This window comes from Pipistrellus hanaki (genome assembly GCF_964339955.1).
Source record: "Pipistrellus hanaki genome assembly, chromosome: 4".
Taxonomy (NCBI): Eukaryota; Metazoa; Chordata; class Mammalia; order Chiroptera; family Vespertilionidae; genus Pipistrellus; species Pipistrellus hanaki.
The window spans coordinates 14,317,732-14,329,276 of NC_140506.1; the positions used below are offsets into that span (position 1 = coordinate 14,317,732).

The 11,545-nt window shown below is 42.3% G+C and overlaps 1 protein-coding gene across 1 annotated transcript; it reads right to left on the minus strand.

Annotated features, from left to right (window-relative positions):
• Positions 1-407: 407 nt before the first annotated feature.
• Positions 408-9,969, minus strand: ZNF622 (zinc finger protein 622). The gene is made up of 6 exons (XM_084881942.1): positions 9,181-9,969; positions 8,153-8,413; positions 7,743-7,905; positions 4,480-4,592; positions 2,161-2,304; positions 408-679 (listed from the first exon to the last, which is right to left on the minus strand). The coding sequence occupies exons 1-6, from the start codon at positions 9,785-9,787 to the stop codon at positions 552-554; spliced, it is 1,416 nt and encodes a 471-aa protein (XP_084738068.1). The 5' UTR covers positions 9,788-9,969; the 3' UTR covers positions 408-551.
• Between the last annotated feature and the right edge of the window lie 1,576 nt (positions 9,970-11,545).

An 11,545-nucleotide genomic window follows, 5' to 3' on the forward strand; every position in this document is an offset into this window, starting at 1 on the left:
ATAAAAGCAGCACTGGAAACTGAGTGCACAGCCCCGTCATTCTTGTGTTCATATTTAGAAAGGAAGAGCCTGTACAGCAAGCCACTGACATGCCCTTTAACTTTGCCTGAATTTAATGAAAGAGCCAGACTTTCACCATGTTATGAGCCGCCGTACATTCAAATGTGTTCTTTCAACTAAGCCCTCTTACTAGGTTCAGTGCCATAATCTGCTCAGTCCTTTTTTCAGAAAGTTATACTATGGAACAGTCAAGTCACTAGTGAGTTTCCCATATTCTGACAGCCATAAATCTGATCAAGGCTAAGAAAAAGACATTTCCCAGCAGTAGTGCAAGTCCTGAGTCCAGTAGACACTTTGTGAAAACATAAACCTTTAAACTCTGACCGGAAATAATATTCAAGAGCCAATATGATTCAGCCTTTTATTGTTAGGTCAGAACAGATAAAGTACAGGGAGAAGTAGCAGCAAAAGGACTGTCATACAATCAGCTTCTACTGGTTCTCAGGCAGGCCCCCTGTGCAGGAGACAAAGCCTCAATCCACAGCAGACCCTTAGAACATCACTTGGGCCCTAAAGTGCATCTGCTTGGTGGCATTATTCTTCATTCCCGTCTTCAGCAGCCATTTTGACTTCATCCTCTGGACATATTGCATGTCCCGTTTGTTCATAAGAGCTGCTCCTGTTGTCGGAAAGGAGATAAGAATGAAGCAAATGTCTGTTGTGATCAGAGAAAACCCAACTTTGCAGAGAATCTCAAACTTAGTTTGGGGTTCTTATATTTAAAGAAAAGTTGCTAACTTGGGATATCTACGCAGTGGGCCAGGGGTTTATGTGTACCCCAGAATTCATATATATATATATATATATATATATATATATATATATATATATATATACATACATATACATACACACACACACACACACTTCATATCAGTATATATATATATATATATATATATATATATATATATATATATATATATCCTTCTCTGTGGGATGAACCACTTTAGTTTTTATAATCTGAAAAGGGTCTATAAGCCCATAAGCCCAAGTGCCATTGATCTAAGGGGACAGAGAAAAGCAGAGACTATAAATCGAGTCAGATAACTGAGAAGCATAAGATAAAATCAGTGTCTGCTAGATTTAAGTGGCCCAGGACACAATGCCACCAAGTAGATGCACTTTAGGGCCTCAGACTGAGTCACAGTCTCCTGCACAGGTGTCCTCCTTGCCTGAGAACCAGAGGAAGCCGACTGATGACAGAGCCTTCCTGCTGCTACTTTTCCCCATACTTCATCTGTTCCGACCTAAAGATAAAAGCTCACAGGTGGCCACAGTAAAGGAAACCGAGTGTATATAAACATAGTGGCCTTGAAATTGGATTTTGGTTGGACATAGCTCCCCAGGCCATTAAAAAAGAGCTCTCCTCTTATCATCTCACAGTCCTCTAGTGGATTGATGTTTTCCCAGAAGAACTAAGGACAGAGCTCATACAGTAGACACATCATAATACCCTTAAATAATTTCATAATGATGATGCATCAAAGACCAACAATTTCAGTGGCCTGCTTTATTGCTTGACTCAGTATTACTGTTTTCAATGGGAAAGTTACATAAAGGAGTGATGGCTAGTCTTGATTATGTTCATATACTATAGCACTCATGCATTATGATAATCAACCCACACAACTCTACAAGGTAGGTCCCATTATTATCACCACCATTTCATAAATGAAAAAAAGGTATAAGTGAATTAAATTACTCATGCTCATCATATAAGACCCTGCAAGTATTATACATCAGATAGGACTCCACTTTTGCCACAAAGATACTACTTAATTCTTCTGGGTAATCTCCAGGGGTTTTTTTTTAACGTTTGGTGATTACTAATTTTTTTTTTTTTGTAATTATTATCTTCTGAAAAAGTTAATGGTGTTGATGCAGTTTTAGAAAGTTACAGGAATATGAAGTTTTTAAGTCACAGAACTTGGGGTTTATTACATAAACAAACGAAGCGGTAACGAAAGCCAAAGAGCCAAAAGGCTAAGTTTCCCCTAGAAAGGATCCGCAAAGATGACATATATGGAAGCAACTTCTCCCCAGCCCTGCTGTAAAACGAGTGCATGGGCTGGTCTGTGGCTGTCCACACCGACATACCTGTGCTGCCAGTCCATCCCAGGGCTCTGTACTGCTGGAGTACCCGGCCCACGGCCTTCTGGTTCTTGGCAACTGTCACAGCTCTTGACAAGCCAAATCGCTGTTTGTAGTATCTCATCAAGGAGCGATGGCCCACTCTGGCACCTGTTTTTCAGAGGAGCAATATTTAAACACTGAGGTGGATAGTTTTCCAAGACACAGCTACAAAGAAAGGGCTTTCCAAATCAGACTCTACAGGGTATCAAGGTGGAAAATGGGAGTGCCAGAGAGACAGTTCTAGTTGTTGAAAAATACGAAGCAGCATATTGAAAAATGAAAGAAAACAAAAAAGCAGTGAGATTTTTTTTTAAGAGAATGGTAATTTTTAACTGAAGCGTTCAGTATCTTATATTTATGTACAATATTTCTACCTAGAAATTCACATAGCAATACCTACTAATACAGATAATAGGACCTTAAGTCACAGTGGTCAGCAAACTCATTAGTCAACAGAGTCAAATATCAACAGTACAACGATTGAAACTTCTTTTGAGAGCCAAATTTTTTAAACTTAAACTTCTTCTAATGCCACTTCTTCAAAATAGACTTGCCCAGGCCGTGGTATTTTGTAGAAGAGTCACACTCAACAGGCCACGTGAGGCTTGCGAGCTGCAGTTTGCCAACCACAACCTTAGGAGATAGGGGACTTTCACTTTTATATATATATATATATATATATATATATATATATATATATATACACACACACACACACACACACACACACACACACATACACGATTGAGCCCAGAGAATAATCTTAATGTTTAGGCCTACAAGCCACAGTTGGGCCAGAACAGAAATCAACCCACCTTCCTTTGCTTAAATTCTCTACAGCAGTGGTTCTCAGAAAGGGGTGATTCTACCTCAGGACACTTGAATTATCTGGCCCAAAATGTCAATAGGATATAATAAGTCAATATACTTATATTCTTAATCAACATTTGGAAATACATTTTTATTGAAGTTTGCCTTTTAAAAACATCATTGAAAAGGTTTCATTTCCAAAAGCTAGCAGAATGAATAAAAACATGCAGTGGTTAGAACCACCCAGCCCTGTGTCAATGACAGTGAGCACCTGACCTTAAGCACCAAGTATAACATGCTGAGAACAGCTCAATTTGAAGGCCTCATCAAAGAATATTATTTTTAGAACATACTGCTCAATATATAACAGATGGGTTATGTCTGAGTTATGGTGAAGTCACAATCTGTCTACCCATCCATCCATCACCACAGCAATAACCACTTACAGAACTGTCCACTCCTGCCTAACAAGTAACCCAACAACCGGCGACATTAGATTGTGGGGGGGAAAGTATCTCCAACAGTAATTTTCTTAAGATTATCTAGTTATCTCTTGTGGACCCACCAACAGTTTCATCTGATTAGTCAGCAGCTCACTTGATATGTTTTTCATAGCAACTTAATCCACAGAAACTGAAGAGCAAATACCTCAAGCAGAGGAGCCAAACCAGCTTTCAGAATTATGCCACAGTGCCCTCTACTGGTTACTTTTCATCACAGCTACTTGATCTGCAGGAACTATCAATACAATACATTACTGGCATTAAGAATATTGTTCCCCACAGTACAAGACAGAATTCAAACTCTAAACTTCTCCCTACAACAGAAATAGTAACACTGGTTGCTGTCAACCAGATACACGCATGTCAGACTACCATTTGGAAGTCTGATCAATATAAGGAAACAGGAATCATTTCAAAAAGTAAGAATACGGTCAAGATGAACAAGAAAAACTTAGATTGGGCCCCAAAGAGTTGATCAATAGAAGTCTACATATTTGAAAAGAAATGCCTGACAAAGCATTCTGACCAGACAGAAGAGAAGTAAGCAAAAACAGTGATCCAATTTAAACAAAAAATCAGCACAGAGCTCACTGACAACCTTCAGAGAGTGCCACAATCCTGAGAACACAAATATGCATTTTAGGTTTTATGTTCTTTTCCCATCAATATGGAAAAAATGGGTGGGAACATGCAGCTCCAATAGTCTCTCTGGCATTAAGTTATTTATTTATTTTTACTTTTTAAATATATATATTTTTATTGATTTCAGAGAGGAAGGAAGAGGGAGAGAAAGATAGAAACATCAATGATGAGAGAGAATCATGGACCGGCTGCCTCCTGCATGCCCCACACTGAGGGGGAGAGGGGGATCAGCCTGCAACCCGGGGATCCTTCAGTCCGAAGGCTGACATTCTATCCACTTAGCCAAATCAGCCTGGCTAAGCTACTTATTTTTGACAAATACTCATACCAGATGGTAGAATCAGCTCCATCGTTTCATCGTCATAATCCAAGGTCTTTTCTGAGGGCAACTCCTCGGTCTCATCAGGCTCCTCCCTTCCCTTATGATCTGGGTAGCTACTCCTGGAAACAGTGAAAGGTATTAATAAATAGATTAATATCTCAAATTTAACTAACTACATAAATTGCATTTGCAAATGTGGCAAATCCACTAAGCTACCCAACAGAGTTGTAGGGTCTATAGACAGAAAACAACTTTTTAATACTTTCTGTGAAGTAAAAGTGCACTAATGACTTATGAACTCAAAACAGATCATATAGCTAACTAGAAAGCACAAAACTCCTAGAAGATAACAGAAGAAAAATCTAGATAACTTGGGGTTTTGTGATAACCTTTTTTAGGTATCACAACAAAGGCCTGATCCATGAAGGAAAAAAATTGATAAACTGGACTACATTAAAATTAAAAACATCTATTCTGTGAAAAGAAAATATAAAGAGAATTAAAATATAAGCCACAGACAAAAGAAAATATTTTCAGAAGATATATCTGAAAAAATACTGTTATCCAAAATATTTTTTAAAAAAAACTTTTAAAACTCAATAAGAAAACAAACACCCAATTAAAAAATGGGCCAAAGATCCTACAGACACCTCACTAAGAGGATATACAGCTGGCAAATAAGTGGTAAAAAGATGTGCCAAGTCATATTATCAGGGCAGTGAAAATTCAAACAATGAGATGCTTAAATTTGGCCACACTCCAAATGCTGACAGCACCAATGTTGATGAGATTGTGGAGCAACAGAAATTCTCATTCACTGCTGGGGGAATGGAAAATGGTATGGTATAGCCACTTTGGAAGACAGTTTGGCAGCTTTTTACAAAACTACTGGCATATGGTAATTCACTGACATACGGCAATTCTCTACCATATGGTCCAGAAATCTTGCTACTTGGTATATCTGCAAAAGAGCTAAAAACTACTGTCAACACAAAAATCTACACATGGATATTTTTAGCAGCTTTATTCATAATTGCTAAAACTTGGAAGTAACCAAAATGTCCTTCGTTAGGTGAATGGATAAACTGTGGTACATACAGACAATGGAATACTATTCAAGACCAAAAAGAAATGAGCTGTCAGGCAGAAAAGACATGGAGGAACACTAAATGCCTATTAATAAGTGAAACAAGCCAGTGTGAAAAGGCTACTGAATGATTCAAACTACATGAAGTTATAGAAATAGCAAATCTATGGAGTACATAAAGATCAGTGGTTTCCAGGGTTAAGGGTGGAGGAAGGGAACATACAGGATTTTTAGGGCAATGAAACTACTCTGCATCATAATATAATGGTGGATATCTGTCATTATACATCTGATCAGTGTAGAATACCAGAGTGAACTCTATTGCAAACTATGGACTTGAATAATGATGAGTCAGTGTAGGTTCATCAATTTTAACAAAAGTACAATAAGTGGAAGGTGTTGATAACCAGGGAGGCCATGCACGTGTGGGGGCAGGAGGTATATGGAAAATCTCTCTTCCTGCTGCTCAGTTTTGCTATGAACCTAAAATTGTACTAAAAAAACAATGAGCAAATTGCCTAAAATTGAATTTTTTTTACCTATTTGTTTCTCCCTAGGAAGGTAGCCAGAGAGGGAGAGAATGTAGAGCTGGAAATGCAGCTGTCATCAACTTAGCCATATCTCCAAATATAAAAGACTAGGTGACTGTTCATCCATCCAACCAGCTGGTACCTATGATGTGCGCTCACAATTTAAAAATAAACGCTGACTCACGCATGCACAATACATATAAAGCTCTTGTTGGTGACAATCACACACGTGTGTTTTGATCTGTCATTGTCGATCTTGAACTTGGTTGACACTTCTATATATGTAATATCAATATTAAAATTTGGGTGAATATCAATATTAAAATTTTTCTTCTAATTAATTTCCTTTCAATGTGCACCAGGCCACTAATATTATAACTATGTATGGTGTCAGATGGTACTAGACTTATTGGGGTAATCACATTCTAAGTTATATAAATGTCTAATCACTATGTTGCACACTTGAAACTAATATAATATTGTATGTCAACAGTAATTGAAAAAAAAATTTTCTTTAAATTCTAGAACAAAGCTGTCCAATAGACTTCTGGGATATAAAAATTGTATGTTCGAAATCAGTGTGCTATTAAGCACTGAGCTATGACGTGTAGTTGTACAACCGAAGAACTAATTTTTTTTAATTTAATTTCTAATTAACTTAAATAGCCACATGAGTGCACTTAGTAATTACCATATTGGTGCAGTTCTAGAAGACTCTCTATGTACCTAAAAATGTTCACAAATATATAGAAAGTAATTGGAGAAATGCACATAAAATATTAATAGTAGACAGATAACCCAAAATAATAACGGACAAAAGACTTGGTCAAATGCTTCACAAAGAAATATCTAAATAACTAATTAATATATTATATAAAAGGAACTCAATTACAGTGGTCATCATCAGGGAAATGTAAATTAAACCTACAATGGGATACGACTATACAAAAATGACAAAAATACCAAAGTGACAAAAACGAAAACTCTCCTTTACTATAAGAGAAATACGGAGGAAGATGCAAAATGACAACTGAGAAGATTAGGGCTTTTCTGAATACTTGATCATATGGAGTAAGCACACCTGGCATGGTAATTGTACACACCTGCTTGTGTAGCACACCAGTGCTAGGTTGTCGGCATCTTGACACTAGGCATTAGCTGTTCAAGAGTGCCTAGTATGTCAATTATACAAGTTTCTGGTAAAGGGTGAGCCACCTATGGGATCATCTCACCATCAAATGCACACAACTGGCCTATTTCAGCAACCGCCTCAACCCCCTGAGGAGTCAGCTTGTGCCTGAAGGACTCTCTGGGAAACCAAAACCTAATTCCTGTGCTTCTGGTTCATAAGGCTAACTGGCAAAGCTGAACACCTGATCATTAAACCGCCAAAAAGCCCCCGAGTTTTCAACTCCAACAAATTTCAGTTTGGGGCCTGAGAACTTCTCTTTATCATATGTATGTGTTTAGCTTTGTTACACTCAGTTTCTTACCTACAAAACAAGAGCGAATCACGTGCCATATAGAGATGTTGTAAGAGTTATAAAGACTATATTTTATGGTGTCAGATACCAGGCACTGGCACTTCTAATACCATTTCAATGTTAAGACAATGACTTCACTTTGCTTCACATTACAAACCACAGACCTACCTAAAGTCATAGAAGTCTGCAAATTCCAAAGCAGCATCACCGTCTGTGAAGAGCTTACAGTGGCTCTTGTCGTTCATGTGTGCTTGCACAGCTTCCGTGGAGTAAAAGGACTTCCCTTTCTCATTGCACCATAAGCAAATCTTCCCAACACCAACTTTCTCTCCTGACAAAATAATGTGAGGGGGGGAAATATGAAAAAAAGCTATGTGGCCAGATGCAATCTCACCATGTATCTGCACAACTCAAAAAAACAAAAAACAAACATGCACCAAATTTCTGATTTTCACAAAATAAACATGCATTAGCAATTAAATCAAAGATTGATCAAAAACATAAAACTGATGTTTCCTTAAGACCTGCCCCCCAATTGTGTGCTATTTCCTCGTTAAAAGGAAAGCTACTGTACTTACCCAAATACTGAATCAGTCCCTTGAGATCCGAAAGATATTCTATATCAGGAATGAAGAAGCTATGGACTTTAGTCATATGAGCCACATTCTTCATAAGGGAGCTTGAATGGTGGGAACAAAATAAGCAGTCCTTTATAGAGATGGCACCAGGAGGGGCGCCTCCCCCGGCCGCCTCCTCCTTCGCATCCTGCTCCTCCAACTCGTCCATCGAGTCAGCGTCTTCACATTCCATTTCTTCGTCAGAATCCATATCTTCCCAATCTTCAGGCCAGAGATTTGAAAAACAAGGTTAGTTTAAGACAAGTGGTGACCACAACGTAAGAAACCACACAAATATACAAGCATGAGGGGGTAGTGCTGACTTACCTCCCAGGACCACTCCTCTTTCAAGATCTCAGTTTTAAACATTCCTCTACCACAGGCCAATCTGTAAGGCTAAGAGATACCTTAACCTTTCTCTTCCAACCTCAGTAAGCTCCTTGAAGGAGTCATTGCGTCTTCCCTACTTTTATTAAGTACACATGCAATCAGCGTTAACAGGATGTGTGACGAGGGAAAGAAGAAATAAATAACTCAGCCAGGTTGCTGGCTCCAGCTCATTTCCGGTTAGCTAGCTGGTTTTGGACTTCTCGTTTTATTGTGACAATCAACTACATCAAGTGCAGATCCACCGTAACTAGAAACCCAAGAAAATGTTGTCCTTCTATGCAAAAGCCTCCTCATTCACAACAGAGAAGCCACCAATCCGTTCAGCAGGTGTTTATTAAGGACATATTTTTCCCCCAGGGAAGGTTTCAGGCCTTGAATCTACAACAGTGAACCAAACAGACTGCTGCCCGCGGGGCTCCCTGGACAGACAAGCGACTTCAGGAAGCATCGAAACCGCTCCCATCACTTTCCTTTAAAGACGTCCCCACGCCCCCTCCGCCTAACCAATTTGGAAACCGCCTCTCTCCATGGCACCAGAAGCAAATCTTCCCAACACACACACACACACACACACACACAGAGACACACAGGGCCCTCACCGTCTCCGTCCAGCTCGCCCTCCTCACTCTCTTCCTCGCCCTGCTGCTTGGCCAGCTTCTTCGCCTGCCGTTCAAACCACTGTAACCGGGGAGGCTTCTCGGCCGGGTCGCGGTCGTCCGCCTCCCGTCCTCCTTCGGCCGCCGCCCCGGGCCCCCCGGGCTCCTTCCTGGGCGCGGGAGGGGCCTTCTTGGGAGACGGCTGGGCCTTGATGACCTGCTGGATGGCCGCGTTCATGGCATCCTTGTCCACGCCGTCCACGCCCAGCCCTTTCTCCAGGTTCTTCTCGTTCATCATCTCCACCCGGCGACTCACCGCCTTTCTCTCCAGCTCCACGTGCCGCCGGGACTTGAGGTGGTTCTCGTAGGCGTTCAGGCAGGCGAACTTCTTGCTGCAGACGGCGCAGTAGGTGGCCGTGCCCCGGCCCTCCTGCTCCGCCACGGCCCGCTGCGCCCGCACGCGCTCCTGGAAGCCCTCGGCGGTGACGGGGGCCATGTCGGCCACCTTCCGCTTCAGGTTGTAGCGGTGCCAGTCCGTCTTGTAGTGGGCCCGCTGCAGCTCGGGGTCGCCGAACGCCACCCGGCAGGTGATGCAGGTGTAGGTCGCCATCCCCAGGCGGGAAATAAGAGGCGACAGAGGCAGAAACCGAGCGAGCGGCCCGCCCGACCCCACGACGCGCTCGCACCCTAACTCGCCTTACGGACCGCGAAAAGGTGGAGGCAGCACCGACTTCCCGGACTGTATCTGAGAGGAAAGATGTCACAGAAAGGAAGTTTTTCCGGGATGGACCGGAAGTCCCGCCTATCGCCCGGGCCCCCTTCCAATGAGAAGCCAGAAAGGCGAGAGATGCCATTGGCTAACCGGGCCACGCCCAGTCGCCTGAGGCGGGCGTTGATTGGATTAGCCTGGTGTTGATTGGATCAGCCTGGCGTTGATTGGTTCAGCCTTTTGTTGCTTGTAGGCGCAGAGGTGTGTTTTGATTGAATCCGGCGAGGCGAGGTGGGGGGTGATCGTAAGCCTCTTAGACCTAAGCCTTCCTTTATTTACTTTCCCTCCTGGTTTTGAGAGAGAGGTGACGTGGTTCTGCGATCGCTGGACGGAAGGGGGAGTGGGGCGCCCTGGGCAGCTTTTCCGAGGATCCGGGCTTTTCCGAGGATCTCGTGGGCCGCCCCTGCCGCCAGGGGAATCGGTGAGTCGGTGCCACGAAAGCAAGGTGTCCGCCCACCCGAGCTCTCGCCGGCTCGGCTGGAGTCCGGGGAGGGACACTGGACACTCAGACCTGAGGCTGAGGGAATTCACAGGGAAAACCGGGGAGTCCAGGCCTGAGCCCGGTGTGTAGGGCGAACCTTCAAGGGAAGTCCTGAATGAAAAGATGCCAGCGAGGATCAAAGAGCCAGCCGAGTCCCTGCCCAGCAGAAATCTAATCCAAGCCACACAGGCCATCTTAAATCGAGTAGTAGTCGGGATTTTAAAAAGCAAAAAGAAAGAGGTAAAGATTGATATGTTTTACTTAACCCAGTAGTATATCCACAATATTATCATCCAAAAGATTGAATGAAATTTTGCATTCGAGTGTCGGTACTAAATTTGGAACTCGAGTGTATTGTACAATGAACAGCACATCTCCATTCGGACTAGCCGCACTTCATGTGTGGCCTCAGATGAAGCCTCGCAGTTTATAGGAAACATGGATGTTAAAAGACTTAAGAGAGTGCTGAGACTCTTCTGTACAGCCTAACTGAACCAGTCATCACAGTTACGGACTGAACCTTGCATCTTCAGAATGCAAGTGGCTCTTACCACCAAAGAAGATAAGCGATGTTTTTAAAAATCTAGATCAAGGCAACGTTGCCGTGTTACTCAGAACCCTCCAGGGGCTTCCCTTGATTCAGAATAAAATTCAAGCATCTTTCTACTATGATCTCTGAACTTTTGTGCCCCACCCCATCCCCAAATTCATATGTCAAAAGAAAACCTAATTCCAAGCTGGTGATGTGGGGGAATGGAGGGGAGAGGGGTGGGTTCAGTAGGTGAGTAGGCTCTGCCCTCATGATAGGGTTAGTGTTTCTTCAAAGATATCCAGGAGAGGATACAGTAAGAATCTGTGACAAGTTAGAGGTCCCTTACCAGACCATGCTGCCACACTGATCATGGACTTCCAGCTTCCAGAACTGTGAGAAATAAATTAGTTGTTTACAAGGCACCCAGCCTATGGCATTTGTTATAGCAGCTTGAACAGACTAAGCTACTTTTTGTTCTAGGAAGCCCTATATGATCTGCCACCACCCTGACCCCCTACCTCTGACCTCCTGCCACACCGCCTTTCCCACTCAGCTCACTTCTCTTCAGTCATACTGAAACTGTGCT